At 43.4% G+C, this 23,919-nt stretch overlaps 1 protein-coding gene across 1 annotated transcript in view; it reads right to left on the bottom strand.

The window, feature by feature from the left end:
- The window catches only part of LOC115142363 (neuron navigator 1-like), a 145,347-nt gene that overhangs the window by 5,048 nt on the left and 116,380 nt on the right, over nucleotides 1-23,919 (bottom strand). The window contains exons 16-32 of the mRNA XM_065002012.1: nucleotides 23,842-23,919; nucleotides 21,388-21,396; nucleotides 18,385-18,474; nucleotides 17,400-17,511; nucleotides 16,333-16,451; nucleotides 12,034-12,233; nucleotides 10,400-10,562; nucleotides 10,013-10,187; nucleotides 9,516-9,613; nucleotides 9,298-9,393; nucleotides 7,309-7,477; nucleotides 1,851-2,086; nucleotides 1,505-1,659; nucleotides 1,312-1,383; nucleotides 911-1,107; nucleotides 483-601; nucleotides 61-270 (exon numbers count right to left, since the gene is read on the bottom strand). Coding sequence (XP_064858084.1) covers nucleotides 61-270; nucleotides 483-601; nucleotides 911-1,107; nucleotides 1,312-1,383; nucleotides 1,505-1,659; nucleotides 1,851-2,086; nucleotides 7,309-7,477; nucleotides 9,298-9,393; nucleotides 9,516-9,613; nucleotides 10,013-10,187; nucleotides 10,400-10,562; nucleotides 12,034-12,233; nucleotides 16,333-16,451; nucleotides 17,400-17,511; nucleotides 18,385-18,474; nucleotides 21,388-21,396; nucleotides 23,842-23,919 — 2,298 coding nt within the window. The remainder of the gene's footprint in view (nucleotides 1-60; nucleotides 271-482; nucleotides 602-910; nucleotides 1,108-1,311; nucleotides 1,384-1,504; nucleotides 1,660-1,850; nucleotides 2,087-7,308; nucleotides 7,478-9,297; nucleotides 9,394-9,515; nucleotides 9,614-10,012; nucleotides 10,188-10,399; nucleotides 10,563-12,033; nucleotides 12,234-16,332; nucleotides 16,452-17,399; nucleotides 17,512-18,384; nucleotides 18,475-21,387; nucleotides 21,397-23,841) is intronic.

Here is a 23,919-nt window from a genome sequence, read left to right as displayed (position 1 = left end):
AATCTTGCACACACTGTGGTAGCTCCATGACCACAGTCGCCTACCCCCAGAGTATCTCACCAGAGGGTCCAGGGTGTCCATGGAGCTGGGTGGGGTTTCCTTATTAAGAGGCCTGGCTGAGGCCTCGCTGGGCTGGCCGGGGCCTCCAGAGGTCATGCTGGGGGGAGGCAGGTGGAACAGCTTGGCCTGGTCCTGTTGGGCTGAGGGCCAGGGTAGGGTGCCCCTTACCCACTCCACTGGGTCCTCCCACACTGCCTTCTGACCATGCACCTGTGGCACAAAGCCACAACACCGTCATACACTGACCCAACCACTGTCCTATCCACTTTTTTTTCAGGACAAACTTGTAATTCATCTTGCCTGGTCCCAGATCTGGTTGTGCCATTATGTTTGACGTGGCAATGACAATAGGAATTGGCAATACAGCACAGATCTGGGACCAGCCTATAATTGATCTACCAGGATAGTAAAACCTGTCTGACCTTAATGCCATCCTTGGCTCCTTCCTGCAGGTAGGGGATAATGGAGAGGTTCCACAGGTCAATGAACCAGGAGCGGAACTCCTCCACAGTCACAGGACAGGATAGGAAGAAGCACGGGCCTAGAGAGACGGAGAGAGAAGAGAGAGAGAGAGACAGAAAGAGAGAGAGAAACAGAGACAGAGAGAGAGGAAATAAAAGAGAATAAATCATATTAATAATATTTTTCAATGACCACATCCATTCAAACACGGTCTGTGACCACAGACTACAGACAGATCTCCAATATCTAACTAACTTTAGGCATCACTTGATTTGGATAACATGTAGATTTAGACCTGTAGACCATCCATAGAGGACTATCCAAATTAAGTGTGACCTACCTTTATATTCCTGTATTATTTCTCCCGTAAAACAAAATGTTTTCCTACCGATGAGGAAGTCAGAGGTGCTGTGTTTCTCCAGGAAGGTGTGCAGGTGGTACCACAGCTTGGGTACCCAGTCCAACACCCTGAGGAGGTCCTCGTTGGCCAGGCTCCTCTCGTCCTCCGCCTCCATCAACTTCCTATGCAGGTAACGCACCAGGAAGCCATTGGCTGGCTCCACGTTATTGGAGAAGGTCACCATCCTGGGGGTCAGGGGAGGGTCAAAGGTCAGGTCATGCGGTACATATCCTAAGGCACATTATTTAATGTACTTACATATTAGACGTCCAATATCCCAATTTAAATAACTATCAAAGTATAGATTCATGGCAGGGATATAGCCTTCAATGAGGCGTTTTAAGACTCGGTCAAAACAATAACAAAACATGATTTGTCTGTTCAATTACCTGAAGCTGAGGTGCAGGCCGTGGTTCGGGGTCATCTTCACTGGCTGGTTGGTAGTTCCAATGATGTAAGGACTGAAATAGACACAGAATCATCACAGATCAGACTAGAAACATAAATGTGCCATAAATGTCGCTATAGATGTTTGATAAAAGGTTCCACTTCAGCTTCTGTTCAGTGTGTTAGTCCGCTCACCATTTGTGGTATTTGCAGGTGAGGGCCCCATTGACAAGCTCACTGATGGAAGTGGCATCATGTATATCATCCAGGATAACCACCAATGGGATTTCAGCTGTGCTGGTTTCCCGATCGATCTGATTGGCCAGGTTGGACAGGTAGAGTTGGAGATCCTGTTGAGAGGTATGGGTGCGAAATAAATCATTCTATGGTGTTAAATCACAAACCCAATGACAGTTGACTGTTTTCTAATATTCTCGAGCTGTAAGGTGTACAGGCTTTTGTGCCAGCCCAGCAATAACACATCTTATGATTAGTGATAGCCTAAATGATTAGTTCATAATGACCCTGTTCCTGTCCCTACCTTGCATGACTGGCGGTGCATGTTGAAGGTGACCACGATGCCGTCGGTGAGGTCTCGGCCACTGCGGTCCACCAGGTACTCTGCCAGGTGGGAAGTGAGGTAGGTCTTGCCGGTGCCGCTGGGCCCAGACAGGATGAGGCGGCGGTGCTTCAGCAGCAGGCTGATGTAGTGCTGGCTCATGGGCTTGGGGATGAGAGTCTCAAACACCAGGCTGTCCACACACTTTTCCTTCAGACCTGCAGGACGTAGAGGTCAAACTTCAAAAGTTTAACATAGTAAAGATTTACCGTCTGTTTAGTTTAAACACACAGTATTAAACAGAACAAACATGGACATTGGCATCCTAACAAATAAAGTGTATGACAACACAGGTACAACGATTGGTTGAGTGTACAGCATTCCAAACAGCCCTCCATACACTAAACCAGAGTTTGAATGTTTGTAGTTAAAACAAGTCCATCCATGTGAATGAAAATGTTCTGCTCAACGATTTACCGCATCAGACGTCATGTCACCCTTCATAAACAACTAGGAGTGCAGAAATAATGTTCTGAAAATAACTGTGCTCCTCCTTCATGACTCCGCCTCCTCCTTCATGCCCTCCTCCCCCTCCCTCATTATTTCTCCTCCTCCTCCATTCCTTCTCCTCCCTCATGCCTTCTCCCCCACCTTAATACATTCTCCTCCCTCATTCCTTCTCCCCCTCCTCCATCCTACAGTGTGACATACCACCCCACATGTATAGGGTATTATGTGTGTGTGGTGTGTGTGTAGGCCTGGGCCAGCTGGTCAAAATGCTTCAGCTGCTTGACAGACAAGCTGCAACAGGATATTTCTCTGAACCCCTCCTTCTAGCCCACCCATCCCTACTGCATTCCTACCTAGCCAGGAGGAACAGACTGCCTACCCCTGCACCTCTACATTGGTTTAAAATCACTAATGGGCTTGGATACATATAGATTATAGTGGAAGGGATCTATGTACACCACTGTTCTAGGAAAATGTGCTCCAAGAAAACTAATCGGTCCAAGAAAATCTAATTGCCAAATGCCTGTCTGAGCTTATGTTTTCCTCTGGGTCTCCTGGGGGACGGAGGGAAGCCACACATTCTCTTATTTCAATAATATGGTAATCTGGAACATGGCGATAAGGGAGAGGTAGGGAGAGCTAGACACCACAAATCAGTCCTAGCCTGGCCCAGGCTGAGACCCCGACACTAAAGGGTACCAGGGATCAGAGACAGGGGGGAGATAGAGTTGAGGCGATAACGAGGCAGACAAAATGAATTATGACACTTCACAGCGAAACATCCATCCCACTTGATATTTAACATGACATGTTAGTATTAAACATGACAAGCAGTCCAAATGTCTGGATAGTGTGAGCACCCTGGCCATAAATCATTCTGGATCTTAAGAAAACATCCCTTTCGTCAAAGTTCTATGTGGAATGATGTGGATACTGTTTGGTTTCTGAAACAAATGGCATGCTTTGAAAGTGGAATGGGAAACTTCCAAACATAACAGGAGATCAGAAGAGAGTGGACAGAAAATCCAGAGCGGAGATAAGGAGGTGAATGTCCATTAGACAAGATAGACGGACTCAGAACCTAAAACATGTGTTGAAATTCCCTGTGGGGTGAACAATAAGTCTGTTGACTGTTTGCTGACCCCAAATGGATCTAAGACAGGCTAGGCACAAGCTGCTATGTATTTTCCGTTCACAAAAAAAATTGTTGCTCAAAGAAAACACACACACACACAAAAAGAACTTCTACTGTGATAATCAGCTAATAGCACATAAACAAATACCCTCTCCCTCAGAGGGACATTGTTCGTCACCAGAAACAAACTGCAGATTGCAGTTTACCCTTCTAACTATTATTTTGATTGTCACATTAAATATAAAGAGTGCTAAAGGGCACCCTTTTCTTACCTACCAATGCATAAATTATGTTTTGTTCCCAGAAATATAAACATTGAGTAAATCCATTTGTGGTCAATCACTTTTTGACAGCCTCTCTTTTGATACAAAAAAAAAAAACGTTACACCACAGGAGGTGAGTGGCATGCCGGTCGGTGGCATGCCGGTCGGTGGCATGCCGGTCGGTGGCATGCCGGTCGGTGGCAGGTCGGTCGGTGGCAGGCCGGTCGGTGGCAGGCCGGTCGGTGGCAGGTCGGTCGGTGGCATGCCGGTCGGTGGCAGGTCGGTCGGTGGCAGGTCGGTCGGTGGCAGGCCGGTCGGTGGCAGGCCGGTCGGTGGCAGGTCGGTCGGTGGCATGCCGGTCGGTGGCAGGCCGGTCGGTGGCAGGCCGGTCGGTGGCAGGTCGGTCGGTGGCATGCCGGTCGGTGGCAGGCCGGTCGGTGGCAGGCCGGTCGGTGGCAGGCGGTCGGTGGCATGCCGGTCGGTGGCATGCCGGTCGGTGGCAGGCCGGTCGGTGGCAGGCCGGTCGGTGGCAGGTCGGTCGGTGGCATGCCGGTCGGTGGCAGGCCGGTCGGTGGCAGGCCGGTCGGTGGCATGCCGGTCGGTGGCAGCATCGGTCGGTGGCAGGTCGGTCGGTGGCAGGTCGGTCGGTGGCAGGCCGGTCGGTGGCAGGCCGGTCGGTGGCAGGCCGGTCGGTGGCATGCCGGTCGGTGGCAGGCCGGTCGGTGGCAGGCCGGTCGGTGGCAGGTCGGTCGGTGGCAGGTCGGTCGGTGGCAGTCGGTCGGTGGCAGGCCGGTCCGTGGCAGGTCGGTCGGTGGCAGGTGGGTCGGTGGCAGGTGGGTCGGTGGCAGGTGGGTCGGTGGCAGGTCGGTCGGTGGCAGGTCGGTCAGTGGCAGGTCGGGGAGAACGTGCTTGTATTCATGACTGGAGCGGAATAAGTGGAATGGTATCAAATACATCAAATAGGTGGATTCCAGGTGTTTGATGCCATTCCATTTGCGCCGTTATGTAAATTATTATGAGCCGTTCTCCTTTCAGCAGCCTCCTGTGCTGTCCATACATGTTTGCCCAAGAAGCGGTCAGAAAGACCTGGACCTGAATCCTGAATGCCAAAACTTTCAGGAGATAAAGGTGCTCAAAGTTGGCCCATTTTGCATTACCCACCATACCATGAGACATCCTCACTGGAACAGATGAATGGTTGAGTGTGATGTCATTTAAATGACACAGGGTTGTCAAACTACTTTAGAATTTCTTGAAAACATTTGTTTCACATTTTACATAATCTAAGGTTTTTGTCTTGTGCCCATCATTGGTTGAGACACACCATGCTCTTGAATACAGGGTGGGAGTCATTTCAATCAGAGAAATATAATTCAGCAGCGTTGCAGTTCTTGACACACTGAAATGGGTGCACCTGGCATCTACTACCATACGCCGTTAAAATGCACTTAAAAATGTTGTCTTGCCCATTCACCCTCTGAATGGTACATATGCACGATCCATGTCTCAATTCTCTCAAAGCTTAAAAATTATTCTTTAACCTGTCCCCTCACCTTCATCTAAACTGATTTACCGTTGATTTAACAGGTGACATTAAAAACAATATGTTTCTTCCCGTGATGTATATATCAGAGTTATTGACCTCACAATAAGCCATATTCGACTAACTTACATTGCGGTGCTGAAATTTGAGGTAGCAGCCGCGTCACAATCAATCAGAAACGGGCAGCTGACGGTGCTGAAAGTAGGCAAATTCGAGTAGCCATAATTCATTTAAACTGTCTTCATTTGAATTAGACTTAACAAGAGGGCTTTATGTTGGAGCCTATTCATTCCTATTGAACAAATAAGAGGTAGACTACCTGTTTGACAGATGAAAGTAGGCTTTAGGCTTCTATCTTAGTCAATTCCTCACCCACCATGAACTCTTTAAATAGCCTACTGTACCTCTGTGTCAGTGAAGGGCTGCTAAGTTCAAAACAGGACTTGAATTGAGGGGGTATGACTGGATATGCCAAAAAGCACAGAACTACCCATTGTTAGCTTAAGATTTTGAAGTAAATTCAACAGATTTGATTATATAAAGTGATCTAACACAACGCTTTGGTCCGCAGTGATTTATGCTAGAAACAACCTTTAAAATACCTGGGAAATATGTGACTCCGATACAGAAGTGGTATCATTGTTTTATATCTTTGACATTCAGAAAACATGTACTTTGCTTGGGAAGTAATCTAATTCTGTCACTATCATTTGATTAAGCTATTGACTTTCTGTACAGTACAGTAGATGCTTAAACCAAGACAGCTTTTAGGGAAACACTTGTAATCTTCTCTCGTTGGGTTGAGCCACAGAAGAAGAACGGCCAGCAGAGGAAGCTTACATCTTTCACCGTCGGTCGGCCTAATTTGTCTGGAGTGGAAAGGTAGGCCTGACTTTGGAAAGTACCATGCTCAGATTCCTAATGACGTCTCAGATTTAAATATTTGGAAACAGGGACAGTTTAGTTGCAAACAAGACACACTGATTTAGCACTGGAGAAATATGATAAGAAGAACACAGGCCTATCTCTCTGTCCATTCTTAGCCTGTAATTTCAGTAATTTGTGTGGTATTAAAAAAGTTCTGCTATTATGTAAAATGACGTAGAATTGTATGAAATGTTTAAAGGCTATTTTTTCTCGGACTTGCAAATACGATGCTAATTTCATCCAATGCTTTTACGATAAAGGAGATCTTTCCACCCCTACTCTTGCTCACGGTTGTCTGTGAACCCACAACCTTCTGGCCCGCAGCCATGTGCGCTATCAAAATTCCTGCAATGCTTCCAGGACGAAGAACAGTTTCTAAAACTGCATATCTAAGGCTCTGGTCTGTCCAAGAGGTGAGAGTAAGGATTTTCTCTGCTGTCCACTTTATGTTTTAATTATTATTTTGAGGGAGGGTAGGGGAGGGTCACTTGTTTTTTTTGTCACGAGTTCAGAGAAGGTAAAATATATTTTGATTTAGGGAGGTCCAATTTTCTCCATGTAACCCTTATCATAAATAATTATTACCACAAAAATGGCTGCCAGTTCACCCAGCATTGAATGTCAACTTAAATGGTCATTTCGATTATATTATCTATATGACTAAGATTTCAATATGTTCCCTATGGAGGATTGACAGTGCAATTTAAAACAACAGATATTCCCATTGAAGTCAATATTGTCTGTGGACCTCCAACCATCTTTGTTGTACCATTTGTACCATATATTTGATTACATATATCAGTCAAAACAAGAACAACCGATGTCGGGCACAACACCAAAACCTCAGATGGTATAAAACTGACACATTTTATAAAAATGTATTATAAAATAGTTTGACAACCTTGTTTGTAAGCTTTTAAATGATATCAATCTCAACCGTTGGATATCTCATGGTATGGTTGGGTATGCAAAATAGGTAAACATTGAGCACTTCTACAATGGTGATTGAATTAAAATGGATTAGGCCATTATTGATAATGGTACCATTATAATCCGGGTTACCTTTGAGTGTAACAGTGACGCCGCTGGGCCCCTTGGATACACAGTGTGAGGGTTGGCTCTCTGGCAACTCTCCTCCCAGCACCCTCCTGATGTGGTTCATACTGTAGCTGTAGATAGAGTCTGTAGACAGGCCCAGGCTGGAGGTGGGGTCCACCTTGGCTATGTACACCTAGGAGGAGGTGAGAGGAGAAAGAGGAGAGAGCGAGAAGAGGAGAGGTACATTCGTGGTGGTGAGGAACATTAGTGGTGGAGGGGAACATTAGTGGTGGAGGGGAACATTAGTGGTGAAGGGGAACATTAGTGATGAAGGGGAACATTAGTGGCGGAGGGGAACATTGGTGGCGGAGGGGAACATTAATGGTGGAGGGGAACATTAGTGATGGAGGGGAACATTAGTGGTGGAGGGGAACATTAGTGATGAAGGGGAACATTAGTGGTGGAGGGGAACATTAGTGGTGGAGGGGAACATTAGTGATGAAGGGGAACATTAGTGGCGGAGGGGAACATTAGTGGCGGAGGGGAACATTAATGGTGGAGGGGAACATTAGTGATGGAGGGGAACATTAGTGGTGGAGGGGAACATTAGTGATGAAGGGGAACATTAGTGGTTGAGGGGAACATTAATGGTGGAGGGGAACATTAGTGGTGGAGGGGAACATTAGTGGTGAAGGGGAACATTAGTGATGAAGGGGAACATTAGTGATGAAGGGGAACATTAGTGGTGGAGGGGAACATTAGTGGTGGAGGGGAACATTAGTGGTGAAGGGGAACATTAGTGATGAAGGGGAACATTAGTGGTGGAGGGGAACATTAGTGGTGGAGGGGAACATTAGTGGTGGAGGGGAACATTAGTGGTGGAGGGGAACATTAGTGGTTGAGGGGAACATTAGTGGCGGAGGGGAACATTAGTGGTGGAGGGGAACATTAGTGGTTGAGGGGAACATTAGTGATGAAGGGGCACATTAGTGGTGAAGGGGAACATTAGTGATGAAGGGGAACATTAGTGGTGGAGGGGAACATTAGTGGCGGAGGGGAACATTAGTGGTGGAGGAGAACATTAGTGGCGGAGGGGAACATTAGTGGTGGAGGGGAACATTAGTGGCGGAGGGGAACATTAGTGGTGGAGGGGAACATTAGTGGTGGAGGGGAACATTAGTGGTGAAGGGGAACATTAGTGATGAAGGGGAACATTAGTGGTGAAGGGGAACATTAGTGGTGGAGGGGAACATTAGTGATGAAGGGGAACATTAGTGGTGGAGGGGAACATTAGTGGTGGAGGGGAACATTAGTGGTGGAGGGGAACATTAGTGATGAAGGGGAACATTAGTGGCGGAGGGGAACATTAGTGGCGGAGGGGAACATTAATGGTGGAGGGGAACATTAGTGATGGAGGGGAACATTAGTGGTGGAGGGGAACATTAGTGATGAAGGGGAACATTAGTGGCGGAGGGGAACATTAGTGGTGGAGGGGAACATTAGTGGTGAAAGGGAACATTAGTGGTGAAATGGAACATTAGTGGTGAAAGGGAACATTAGTGGTGAAATGGAACATTAGTGGTGGAGGGGAACATTAGTGGTGGAGGGGAACATTAGTGGTTGAGGGGAACATTAGTGGTGGAGGGGAACATTAGTGGTGGAGGGGAACATTAGTGGTGGAGGGGAACATTAGTGGTGGAGGGGAACATTAGTGGTTGAGGGGAACATTAGTGGTTGAGGGGAAAGCAGACTGAGAACTTACAGTATAAGATGTGAAGGTTAAGTACAGACCCTTGCCAAAACCATGTCCACGTGGAGAAGAAAAGTGCTCCCATATTTATGTGTTTACTGTTGGTTGACATTATGATCCTACACAGAACCCCACACCCTACCTTTGCATTACTGTTGAAGGTTAAACATTTGGCATTTTTAGGGTACATTTACAGCAACAATGTATCCACTTGTGAAGGAAGAGCAGGGTTTTTGTCAGTCGAGGTGCCTGTTGAGACTCACCTTAAAAGCCTGGCCGACAGCCGAATCCAACATAGGCCAGTCCATTCTGCCGTTAACCCTCACAGTACCGATGAAGAAATCCTGCTGTTTCACCTCCTGTTGAACAAGGACCAACAGTACTGGATAGGTTAAAGGGTTAACCATCACTTTTATTATAGAGGTCTACTGAACTGAATAAGTCTGGCACATTCATCATGAATTGTAATAAAAAGGCTCACATCTTTGAAGATGCGCAGGTTGGCCACACGAACCACCACTCTGACGCGTGGGTCGTCTCTGTGAGAGGGGAGACTGGCGGCTTCTGTCTGGAACAGGTCTGTTCAGAGAGAGGGAGGCAGAGAGATAAAGAAAGAAATGGAGAGAGAGAAATGGGGAAACAGAAAGAGAGAGTGAGTTCAAGGAATAATCGAGTGAGTGCTTGCCATGACTACTTTAACTACATTGTCCTTGTGTTAATTCTTACAGTTAAAATGAGGTGAAGTGAGATCACTACTGGTTGTGAATAGACTCCTGGGTGGTTGTTGGGTCGTTTTGTAAAAACTGTTAGGTTTCATATACACGCTTTAAGGAGGGTTATTTAGCTGACATGTTTTGTGATAATTATCTCTAGTTTCATATTTAAAATTAAAGCTAATTCATGGAAGTCATTTAGTCTTAAACTTGTTCAGTGATGCCGGTGTTCCTCTAGTTACAGTATACTGACGCCAGCCCTCACCAGGGGAGCTGCCCTCTCCCAGGCTCATGCTTAAGGTCTTGGTCAGAGATATGGCAACAGATTGACGTGGCGAGGCAGTGCCCAGTGATGCCAAGCTGGAGGACTGGGAGGTGGAGGTTGAGGGACCGCCTGTCTTCAACTGGTCATTCTCTGCCTTCAGGTTCTCCACTGTCATCTGCAGGCAGGGACACACAGTGTAGGATTAAGGGGGGATACTAATAAAGATAGCTACTTAGTGAGGGGAGTCCTGTAGGGCCCTAATGGGGTCAGGTTCAGGGGTCAAACCATATCTATGTTACAGTAGACATCATTAGGTAACACAAAAACACAAATACACACAGGCAGACACACACACACATACACACAGGCAGACACACACACACACACCTGCATGTTGTTCATGGCCTCCTGCAGTTGCTCCAGCTGGTGGGCGGAGCTAAGGGCTTCCAGGCGGATGTCCGTCAGCTTTCTCTCCTTCTCCCAGAGGGCTGAGCGCAACGTAGACACAACCTTCTCATCCTCCGGGGGATCCTCGCCACCTTCACACAGCCTGAGGGAGAAAAACACACGTTGCAAATACTGAACAGAGGCATCATGTCCATTGAAACTGATGTGGCACATGTCTAATCTATTCCATTAAACTGATGGAGATAAATAAGACACATAAATAAAATAGAGCTAGATACTGATAGATTAAATTAGTGATAGATACTAATACATGATATAGAGCTAGATACTGATAGATTAAATTAGTGATAGATACTAATACATGATATAGAGATAGATACTAATACATGATATAGAGATAGATACTGATACATGAAATAGAGATAGATACTGATACATGAAATAGAGATAGATACTGATACATGATATAGAGATAGATACTGATACATGAAATAGAGATAGATACTGATACATGAAATAGAGATAGATACTGATACATGAAATAGAGATAGATACTGATACATGATATAGAGATAGATACTGATACATGAAATAGAGATAGATACTGATACATGATATAGAGATAGATACTAATACATGATATAGAGATAGATACTGATATATTAAATTAGCGATATATACTAATACATGATATAGAGATAGATACTAATACATGATATAGAGATAGATACTGATACATGAAATAGAGATAGATACTGATACATGATATAGATAGATACTGATACATGATATAGAGATAGATACTGATACATGAAATAGAGATAGATACTGATACATGAAATAGAGATAGATACTGATACATGAAATAGAGATAGATACTGATACATGATATAGAGATAGATACTGATACATGAAATAGAGATAGATACTGATACATGATATAGAGATAGATACTAATACATGATATAGAGATAGATACTGATATATTAAATTAGCGATATATACTAATACATGATATAGAGATAGATACTGATACATGAAATAGAGATAGATACTGATACATGATATAGATAGATACTGATACATGATATAGAGATAGATACTGATACATGAAATAGAGATAGATACTGATACATGATATAGAGATAGATACTGATACATGAAATAGAGATATATATGAATACATGATATAGAGATAGATACTGATACATGATATAGATAGATACTGATACATGATATAGATAGATACTGATACATGATATAGAGATAGATACTGATACATGATATAGATAGATACTGATACATGATATAGATAGATACTGATACATGATATAGATAGATACTGATACATGATATAGAGATAGATACTGATACATGAAATAGATAGATACTGATACATGATATAGATAGATACTGACACATGATATAGAGATAGATACTGATACATGATATAGAGATAGATACTGATAAATGAAACAGAGATAGATACTGATACATTAAATTCATACATACCATTTGTTGCCCCTCAATGTTTTAAATATGTATTTTATGGAATCAAAACATGGTTCAGACTAGAGGGGCACCAAGGGGGATCAGGATGTGTGAGGCCTTACCCAGAGGAGGATGCAGAGACAGAGGACCTCATCACGGAGGGAGGGTTGTCCCCGTCCCCATCCCTGTCCCCGTGGTGGATGGTGATCTTAGGAGAGGAGGGAGCCGAGGAATCTGGAGTGGCGATCTCCTCGATGTCAGCGTACGAAGCAGAGAGCTTTGAACCCTTCTTACTGAACGCCTTGTTGAAGGAACTCCTCAGCTGTACAACAGGAGTACATAGATAACAGAGAGAAAGACTGAGGATCCCCTTCTGGAACAGAATTCAAGTTGTAAGACTGATAGAGTACCCAGAGAGAACCACAGTGAACAATTCCTCAGTCTGACCCCTGTAACCATCCCGTACTCGTTAATGTGTCTCAAATGGCACCCTATTCCCTGCATAGTGCACTAAATCAAATCAAATCAAATGTATTTGTCACATACACATGGTTAGCAGATGTTAATGCGAGTGTCACATATACATGGTTAGCATGTAGGATTCATAAAAAATCCTACAATGTGATTTTCAGGATTTTTTTTCTCATTTTGTCTGTCATAGTTGAAGTGTACCTATGATGAAAATTACAGGCCTCTCTCATCTTTTTAAGTGGGAGAACTTGCACAATTGGTGGCTGACTAAATACTTTTTTGCCCCACTGTATATGGCACAGCTGTCAGTTTGTTGGTCCTTAAATGAAATTGGTATATGTTTTTATTTATCACACTTTTCTTTAACCATTTATGTTCTTTAATACAGGGCCGACATACAAGTTCCTTACTTTTTTCCCCTTCTACTTGCCTCTTCCATTTTTGTGGTAATGCTGCAATTAATTGGTTGTAATTTTGGGTAGAGCAGACATTTCCATATGTCTGTGTTAGCTGCATGTGTGACATAACTCCACCAGTTCTATTTATGATATTATTCACAAAATTATACATTTTTTAAACATCTCCTCGAAAAATATTTTTTTTAATCAATTAGTATATTTGAATTTAACCACAATATTTGTTGTATTATTTATTCTGTCTTTTCAGGTGGATTAAACTGAAATTGCAACCAACTTTCTAAGGCTTGTTTAAAAAATAAAGATATTTTGGAGATTATTTCCTTTTCAAACAATCGAAAGTGGGCCGGTGTAATCTGAATAAAGGGGAAAAGGCCATTCTTGAACATAGGATGATACATTCCTACCAATTTACTAGAGAACCAGTTTGGATTTAAGTATGACTTTTGTATGACTGATACCTTTGGTGAGAGGTCTAATGCTTTAATATTTAATAATTTCTGCCCTCCGAATTCATATTCGTTATATAAATAGGCCCTTTTAATTTTATCTGGCTTGCCGTTCCAAATAAAATGGAATATTTTATGTTCATATAATTTAAAAAGCAGGTCACTAGGTGTAGGCAAAACCATAAGCAAATAGATAAACTGTGATATGACTAAAGAGTTAATCAGGATGATTTTTCCACAAATAGACAGGTATTTTCCTTTCCATGGTAGCAAGATCTTATCTATTTTTGCTAAATTTCTATAAAAATTGATTGGAGTGAGATCATTTCTTTTGGGATTTGTATACAGAGTATGTCTACATCTCCGTCAGACCATTTTATTGGTAATGTCACGTTCATCATAGTGAGGAGACCAAGGCGTAGCGTGATTTGAAGACATTCTTCTTTTAATAACGAAGAACACAAAGAACACCTAAACAAACTAACCAAAACAACAAAACAAACGTGACGCTATATAACATGAGTGCTGAAACAGGCACCTACACATAGACAATAACCCACCAACTATCCAAGGCATATGGCTACCTAAATATGGTCCCCAATCAGAGACAACGATAAACAGCTGCCTCTGATTGAGAACCAATCTAAGCAACTATAGACATAAAAACACCTAGACTGGACAAACCCCATAAACATACAAAAACCATAGACAGGACAAAAACACATATATCACCCTCGTCACACCCTGACCTAACCAAAACAATAAAGAAAACAAAGATAACTAAGGTCAGGGCGTGACAGGTAAACTACATGGTAATGTAAAATTAGCATTTTTTTAGTGATCCATTACGTAATATAGTAATATTATTTGGTAATAATTTGGTTTTAATCCAGAGAGAATAGCAAAAGTATCTAGATCCTCTATGAGGCCGTGGAGAGACTCTAATTGTGGTTTTAAAAGAAAACATGAATCATTAGCGTACAATGACACCTTAGTTTTTAAGCCACGGATTTCTAATCCCTTAATATTATTGTTAGATCTAATCTTAACAGCTAACATTTCCATGGCAATAATAAATAGATATGCCGATAGTGGACAACCTTGTTTTACTCCTCCAGAGAGGAGTACTATATAGGGGTAATGGTGCCATTTGAGACACACTCCTTTGTTTCATCAAAATATCACAGCAGGGGATCTGGGGGGGGGGGCTGTTGGCCTGGCGGTTAGGAGCTTTGGCCGATGGCAGATAGGTCGCAGGTTCGGGTCCCCGTTTTTTGACCTTGTGGGAGATCTGTCGACTTGCCCGTGAGCAGGGATTTGACCCTGGTTGCTTCTGTGGGTCGCTCTGGATGGGAGTCTGTTAGATCACTAATGTGATGTAGATGTTGAGCGGCTTCCCTACAAGTAGATTGTTTTAATATTCTATAAAAAACTAGAAATAGTACAAAAATCACAGCAGTAACTACTGCCTCTGATTTTCTAGACTTGAATATAACCAGTAGGAAAACAATATTGTCCTCAAAATCCCCAAATCTCGCCACCCCTATACTGGTGTTGTTCCTGCTGAGGTGAAGCGGGACAATGTGAGAACCCAAGGCTTATCTGGCAGAGTGAAACAAGAATAGTCACGGGCTGCAGCACACACAACATGGAAATAACCTAACAGCTTAGTCTGCAGGGAAACTGTAGAAATTAGCACCCGGTAATGAGACAGAGATGCCCATTAGACTTTGTAAGTATGGTCCAAAGAGGGGCAAGAAATATAGACGAACACTGTCAAATAAGGGGGACAGAATGGAGAAGAGCACTGTCCAATGTTGGGAAGAGCAGCTGGGAATTGCATTGATGAGCCTTGAGCGCTGCACAGACCGTACAGATTTGAGTTGCTGCAAGAATAATGATTTTATTTATTGTCGAATCCTAAATCACACTTATTTTTTACTTTACAGATAGTACAGACACTTAAGAAATGTGGAGAATTCCTCATATAGGGTTTTACTGTCAACAAACCCAACATAATCATAAAAGCCTTGCTCCTTATTTAATGATATTCAAGGACGACCACCAAACAAAACAACACAATGTTTGGGGTGACAATAAATCAATCACAAAAAGTTTATATTGTCATCTGACAGAAAAAATCTCTATATCACTTCTCTGACACTGAACCAAACAGAATTCTCTGACACTGAACCAAACAGAATTCTCTGACACTGAACCAAACAGAGTTCTCTGACACTGAACCAAACAGAATTCTCTGACACTGAACCAAACAGAATTCTCTGACACTGAACCAAACAGAATTCTCTGACACTGAACCAAACAGAATTCGCTGACACTGAACCAAACAGAATTTAACTGCAGGTTTTGAGAACATCTGAATTCAATTTGTTAATGATTTATTTACTTGTGATTTAAGGAATAATTTGTCTGGCATATATTTAACGTAAATGGTATGCTTATGTAACATACAGTTAGTGAATGAAGTGGAGTTAGCTAGGTTTAATATGAGATTAGAAATTAGACAGCTTCCAAATATCTTAACAAGAATGGCACATCAGTGTACGGAGGGAGGGAGGAATGTAGGGACGGAGGACTTGCAGCTCTCACAATATCTACTACTCACCTCCACCTCAAAGACCTGAATAAAATACAGAGAGAGAGAGAGAGACAGAGAGAGAGAGAGAGAGAGAGAGAGAGACAGAGAGAGAGAGAGACAGAGAGACAGAGAGAGAGAGAGAGACAGAGAGAGAGAGAGAGAGAGACAGAGAGAGAGAGAGAGAGAGACAGAGAGAGAGAGAGAGAGAGAGAGAGACAGAGAGACAGAGAGACAGAGAGAGAGAGAGAGAGAGACAGAGAGACAGACAGACAGATAGATAGACAGACAGACAGAGAGACAGAGAGACAGACAGACAGACAGACACAGAGAAACTCCAGACCGTTTCTGGTACTTGGACTGAATTCGGCAAGACAGTACCACTACCCTGGCCACAGTGAGTGGGTTCTCTCATAGAACCAGGATCTCAATAAGAATCCTAATTCTAATGATCTATTCTATTTACAGCAGGCGGTTCTGTGCTCTCACCCAGCTCTTCTTCTTCTTCTTGGCCTCCTGCTCCTTCAGACTGCTCAAGCTGGAGTGGCTGGTGATACTGTTCAGGCTGGAGATGCTCTCGGACGAGTTCTGCCTCTTCAGCTGAAGCTCTGGAGAGACAAGAGGAGATGGTGAGAAGAACTGATCTGGACAGAGGAGAGGAGCTAATGAGAATAACTGTTCTGGAGAGAGGAGAGGAGCAGGTGAAAATAAGTGTTCTGGGCAGAGGAGAGGAGAGGAGATTGTGAGAAGAACTGTTCTGGAGAGAGGAGAGGAGCTAGTGAGAAGAACTGTCTGGAGAGTGGAGAGGAGAGGAGATTGTGAAAAGAACTGTTCTGGAGAGAGGAGAGGAGCTAGGGAGAAGTTATGGAGACAGGAGAGGAGCTAGGGAGAACTGTTCTGAGAGAGGTGAGGAGCTAGTGAGAAGAACTGTCTGGAGAGAGGAGAGAAGATTGTGAGAAGAACTGTTCTAGAGAGAGGAGAGGAGCTAGTGAGAAGAACTGTTCTGGAGAGAGGAGAGGAGCTGGTGAGAAGAGCTGTTCTGGAGAGAGGAGGAGCTAGAGAGAAGAACTGTTCTGGAGAGAGGAGGAGCTAGAGAGAAGAACTGTTCTGGAGGGAGGAGAGGAGCTAGAGAGAAGAACTGTTCAGGAGAGATGAGATGAGCTAGAGAGAAGAACTCTTGTGGAGAGAGGAGCTAGTGAGGAGGGTGAATAAGGGTTGGGTCTCCAGATTTTCACATCTTCATACCATCCTTTTCTCTTCCTGGGAGTATCGACTGATGGTCACTGAATGTTGATGCTAGCAAATATGACCAGTTGTCAAACTCAACTCCGCCTGGTTATAAGAGAATGGAGTTGAGCACTCCTCAGCTACGGGAATATTTTTGACGGTATTTTGACAATAGTTTGACGGTATTGAAAAACCATCCCGTGAATATTTACTGGTGAAAGTAGAGAAGAGAGAGATCAAAATGGTTCTGGAGAGAGAAGAGGAGAGAGAGAAGGTGTGTGGGGAGTGATTATGGTAAAATAACTTTAGGCCTTTGGTTGGCTCTCTACCTTCAGGAGGGATTTCAGGGTTGCTGAGGGCCACATGGATGATATCTTGGGCCTCTGTGTTCTTCGTCTTTAGAATCTCTATGGTCTCCTTCAGATCAGTCAGCTCAGAGTCCTACGGGGAAACAGGCTCAATACATAAACACACTGACAAAATGTTAGTTGTCTCTGGGAACTTTCTCAAAATTACCAGATTTTCAAGAAATCCTGGTTGGAAGATTCTTGGAATCAGAAGTGATTAAGCAGGAATCTGGGAATTCTCCAAAACTCAATAGAACAGCGCTGATAGATGAATCCTAATCAAATCAACATTTATTTGTTGTGTACACAGATAAGCAGATGTTAAAGCAGGTGCAACGAAATGCTCATGTTTCTAGTTCCAGCAGCGCAGTGTCTATAATCCCCCCAAAAGAGAAGAAGAAATTAATGAATATCAGAACGAGCAATATCAGATGGAGATTGACTATGGAATTTCTATGGTGTCTCGGAGGTCCTGAAGGTTTGAAGGATCGTGTTGAGTGGCTTGTGAAAACACAACCTTAGCACCATGTCAAGCTTTGACTAGATTTCATTTCCTGTCAGGAGGACCAATGGCAGCGGTGCTGAGTCCCTGTCCTCTGCTCTCTAACAGGATGACACAGCAGTTAGATGGTGCCGGGGGGGGGGGGGGGGGACTGTCTACACTCTAGGCTCACTATGCTCTCAGATTTTCATTGAGCAAAAGTAAATTGGTTCATTTGTTTGAAAAACTGTAGGTTAATATGAATTCCCCACACACATTTTTTTAAATGAATTTCTCACAACCAGAAGATACTGAATGTTTGCTACATCTAATTATAGTAAACTACAAAGAGTTATCAATAATAAACATTTATTTTACATTGATTGGAAATAACTGGATAGTAAATTAATAGAACAAAACTCAGCTCCACTGAAGTTTCTGAAAGTAAACACGTAAGAGACGGTAGCATAATGCAGCTGCATTTACCGGTACCTTCTGCTCCTGGCTGACCGACAGGGTCTGTAGACGTGACGTCATCAGTTGCAGGCTCTGCTCGAACGCTGCTACCAAATTAGCCTTGAGAGAGAGAGAGTGAGAGAGAGAGAGAGAGAGAGAGAGAGAATGTAGGGTAGAGAGGTGGTAGAGAGGGAGGGTGAGCGAGAGAAAGAGAAGAGGTGGGGTAGATAGAGAGAGAGAGGGTAAAGAGAGAGGTGGTAGAGAGGGAGAGAGAGATAGGGTAAAGAGAGAGGTCGTAGAGAGAGAGAGAGAGATAGGGTAAAGAGAGAGGTGGTAGAGAGAGAGAGATAGGGTAAAGAGAGAGGTGGTAGAGAGAGAGAGATAGGGTAAAGAGAGAGGTGGTAGAGAGAGAGAGAGAGAGATAGGGTAAAGAGAGAGGTGGTAGAGAGAGAGATAGGGTAAAGAGAGAGGTGGTAGAGAGAGGAGAGAGAGATAGGTAAAGAGAGAGGTGGTAGAGAGGAGAGAGAGAGGGTAAAGAGAGAGGTCGAGAGAGAGAGAGAGAGATAGGGTAAAGAGAGAGGTGGTAGAGAGAGAGATAGTAAAGAGAGAGGTGGTAGAGGGTAAGAGAGGGTAAAGAGAGAGGTCGAGAGAGAGAGAGAGAGAGATAGGGTAAAGAGAGAGGTGGTAGAGAGAGAGAGATAGGGTAAAGAGAGAGGTGGTAGAGAGCGAGCGAGAGAGAGAGATAGGGTAAAGAGAGAGGTGGTAGAGAGGGAGGGAGAGAGATAGGGTAAAGAGAGAGGTCGTAGAGAGAGAGAGAGAGATAGGGTAAAGAGAGAGGTGGTAGAGAGAGAGATAGGGTAAAGAGAGAGGTGGTAGAGAGCGAGCGAGAGAGAGAGATAGGGTAAAGAGAGAGGTGGTAGAGAGGGAGGGAGAGAGATAGGGTAAAGAGAGAGGTCGTAGAGAGAGAGAGAGATAGGGTAAAGAGAGAGGTGGTAGAGAGAGAGAGATAGGGTAAAGAGAGAGGTGGTAGAGAGAGAGAGAGAGAGAGAGAGAGATAGGGTAAAGAGAGAGGTGGTAGAGAGGGAGGGAGAGAGATAGGGTAAAGAGAGAGGTCGTAGAGAGAGAGAGAGATAGGGTAAAGAGAGAGGTGGTAGAGAGAGAGAGAGAGAGAGAGATAGGGTAAAGAGAGAGGTGGTAGAGAGAGAGAGAGAGATAGGGTAAAGAGAGAGGTGGTAGAGAGGGAGGGAGAGAGAGAGAGGATACAGAGGTGAGTCACTGCACCACAGGCATACTACACATCAAGCAAAATGGCCTTCTCCAAGAGGAGCGGGAGTGGTGAAGGTTTGGACAGCTGTGGAAGGTGAGGAAGATGAAAGAAATGGAGGAGAGGAGGGGGAGGGCGAGCGAGGGATGACTGGAGTATAGTACTGGGGCACAGGCCTTTCCAACCTTGTGTACAGTAGCATGGGAGACCTTTCTGAACGGTGGCAGAAAGCCTAGCGGTTAAGAGCATTGAGCCAGTAACCGAAAGGTTGCTTATTTGGAATCCCTGAGCTGACTTGGTTAAAAATCTGTTGGTGTGCCCTTAGGCAAGGCACTTAACCCTAATTGCTCCTGTAAATCGCTCTAGATGAGAGCATCTGCTTAGTGACTAAAATGAACTCGCATAGTGGTGTGTGTGGCTGTAATTTAATATGGTAACAATATCTACAGCCAGATGTTTTCACTTATATGGTATTTGTAGATACAGTGTCTTCAGAAAGTACTCATACACATTGACTTTTTCCACATGTCGTTGTGTTACAGCCTGAAATCAAAATGGATTACATTGATATACCCATCTGCACACAACACCCCATAATACCAAAGTGAAAACACGTTTTTAGAATTTTTAGCAAATGAAGTACAGAAATATCTCATTTAAATATGTATTCACAACCCTGAGTCAATACATGTTAGAATCACCATTGGCAGTGATTACAGCTCTGACTATTCCTGGGTAAGTTTCTAAGAGCCTTGCACACCCAGACTTTACAATATTTGCTCATTATTATTTTTTTTAAGCTTGAAGCTCTGTCAAGTTGGATGTTGATCATTGCTAGACCGCCATTTTCAAGTCTTGCCATAGATTTTTAAGACTATTTAAGTCAAACCTGTAACTACACCACTCAGGAACATTCAATGTCATCTTGGTAACAACACCAGTATATATTTGGCCTTTTGTTTTAAGTTATTGTCCTGCTGAAAGGTGAATTCATCTCCCTGTGTGTGTTGGAAAGCAGAGTGAACCAGGTTTTTGTCTAGGATTTTGCCTGTGCTTAACTCTATTCTGTTTATTTTTATCCTTAAAAACTATCCAGTCCTTGCCAATGAAAAGCATACCCATAACATGATGCAGCCTCCACCATGCTTGAAAATATGAAGAGTGGTACTCAGTGACGTGTTGTGTTGGATTTGCCCCAAACATTTTATATTCAGGACATACATTTAATTTCTTTACCACATTTTTATTTATTTTTATTTTAGTGCCTTATTGCAAACAGGATGCATGTTTCAGAATATTTGTATTCTGTACAAGCTACCTTCGTTTCATTATGTTATTTAGGTTAGTATTTTGAAGTACCTACAATGTTGTTGATTCATCCTCGGTTTTCTCCTATCACAGCCATTAAACTCTGTTTTAAATGGGCCTCATGGTGAAATCCCTGAGCAGTTTCCTTTGTCTCCGGCAACTGAGTTAAGGAGAAAGCCTGTGTCTTTCAAGTAACTGGGTGTATTAATACACCATCCAAAGTGCATTTAATAACTTCACCATGCTCAAAGGGATATTCAATATCTGCTTTTTTTATGCTATTATAGACATGCTTCAAGGTAGATGTCGAGACCTAGCTGGCGGCACCACACGGTGACTCAGACAGGAACCGTATCACCGGGTTAGCCTGTCAGTCAAGCGGGACGGGATGGGCGATCAAAGAGTCATGTGACAGCGAAGAACGGAGGAGGGATCTGGAAGCAACAGACATTCCAACAAACCTGTCCTAGCTGCTACACCCAGTATCCAGAGGTGTGGGTCAGCGGCCAGCAGGCAGGGGGCAGCAGAGATTCCAGAACCAGCAGTCAATACAGCCAACAGTGGAGGAGAGATGGACAGTGGCATTAGGCGGGGTCACACTATTTGCACACATTCACACACACGCACAACCTAGACACAAACAGACACAGAGATTGGGCCAGAGGGCTGGCTATTCAATATCAATTATTACAAATTACAGTAATAATCAACTGCAGTTAAGAGCAACATCATACAATTTAACACATGATAAAGATAACAACACAGTGGGTAAGGGCTGAAGCAAAACATATTCAATAATTTGATACTATATTTTTTTATTAGTTGTTTATAAATACTGTTAATGAATGTATTATTACTGAACCAAGGTCTGTGTTCATCTCACATTCAATCACACAGTATCAGTAACATACTCAGGTCAGAGGGTTGGAGCATGTTAAAGGGTATTGCCAATGGATAGGGTTAGTACTGTAGTGGACTTTGACTTGCTAAAACAACATGCAACACATAGTAATCAAGTGAATTTCTTGAAAATAAGGTTTTGGTTTTAGACTGGTATCTCCGCAGCCTTGAGAAAATGGTCTCTTTCAACAAATACAGTGCATGGCGGCAGAATTTCACTCACTCTCTCAACACATGTAATATACTGTATGAAGCATCTGATAGCAGGAGTGTCAGGCTGAGGTAAAGAGAGGTGAGGAGAGGGGCGGGAAGGAGGTTGATAGGGGTGAGGGGCGGATGGGGTGTGGAGGTAGAGTACAGATAGAGTAGAAGAGGTTGTGTCAGTACAGGGGAGAGAAGGGCTTGATAACGTGGTGGGGGTGCAGCGTTGATAATGTACCCCACTGTAGTGCCTAGGGTTCATAAATCTCAACCACTATCGCTGGTGTTACTCACTCCCTAGTTATGGGTTCTGCGAGGGGGCCACAGCCAGCCTCTAGTAGGGTTCATTATGGCTGGCAAAGGCCAACTTTATCCTCCATCACGTTCAGCTATGACTGGGCCAAGGAGGGCAGGAATAGCCCCTCCAGGAGAGGTTATGGTTACCTACCTGCCCAGTGACTACAACTATGGCCAGGGGATTTGTCCTAGTAAGGTCACATGGCCAGGGAAAACTCTGGAACCAAACTCTAACTAACCAATACACAACTATAGAATTATTAACATTATCATTGAGTGGTTTTTGGTCAGCGAGTTAGATTGCGTTCTATGCTTTCAACACTGGGCAATAAAGTCACAGATAGATTTATGCCTCTATCTCAGCCAGCACCATTTCTGATCTCAACCTCTACGGCATGTTTTCCTATCGTAGCTCAACAGCAGAGTAATCAACGCCTGACGATTCAGGCACTCTAAATAGCTTCACAATACCTTTATCAATATATCAGAACTTTTCAGACATGGTTTTTGTGTTGGCTTGTGTGGCAAAAACCCCATCATCACCTCTCATGTTTTACCATTAATAATGTCTGGCATCCAGAGACAGCTTCCATCCATCATACTGTATGTCCCAACACAGACATTAAGAAATGGGTTTGTTATGGATGCTGCTACCGTAGTATGGGACAAGTTGTGAGGCTGCTGTTGACGGAGACTCTCACAATCAATCCTAATAGAATCATGGTAGAACATCATGGAATCATGGTAGAACATCATGGAATCATGGAAGAACATCATGGAATCATGGTAGAACATCATGGAATCATGGTAGAACAAAGGTGTGTCATAGGCATTTTTTTAATTTAATCTTTATTTAACTAGGCAAGTCAGTTAAAAACAAATTCTTATTTACAATGATGACCTAGGAACAGTGTGTTAAATGCCTTGTTAGACTTTTACCTTGTCAGCTTGAGGATTCCATCTAGCAACCTTTCAGTTACTGGCCAAACACTCTAACCACTAGGCTACCTGCCACCCAAGTCCTAAATCTAAGTCTTATCATCAACTGATTTCAGTCAGTGTATGGCTGCGGATTGACTGCATTGTTTGAATGTTGGCATATTGAAAGTTAATTTGAAAAATGTATGGAATTATTCCTCTAAAACTGGCTGCCTAGTTAGCTAACAAACATACAGTGCAGATACATTCTTCAAATTCATGATTTTGGAGAATATCTTATCACAGCACAGGCAAACCATGGTTGACCAACTCCCTAAACAAAATGGCTGCCCTTAATCCCATCATAAGAAGCTTCATGTCCATTCTAGCCAGACCGGTTGCTGCTTTAGCCAACTCCATTGGCATTTAGCCAACAATAAAATAATAGCATACAGTACCATAGTTTTGATTTGGCCAGACTTAGGCTACATAACAATGCAACTTGCGCCTAGCAACTCAAGACTAGATAACGCCAGAAACAAATATGGCCACCATATAGAGGTTCAGAGGTTGAAACGTGAGAAGCATGTTCTACATACGTTGGCAGACAGCTGGGTAGTCAGGTTGGCCACTTTTTCCTGGGAGTTCTCCAGCTCACGTCTCAGCTTGCGGATTTG

The sequence above is a fragment of the Oncorhynchus nerka genome, linkage group LG15 (assembly GCF_034236695.1).
Source record: "Oncorhynchus nerka isolate Pitt River linkage group LG15, Oner_Uvic_2.0, whole genome shotgun sequence".
NCBI lineage: Eukaryota > Metazoa > Chordata > Actinopteri > Salmoniformes > Salmonidae > Oncorhynchus > Oncorhynchus nerka.
This window is presented reverse-complemented; position numbering and strand designations above follow the sequence as displayed.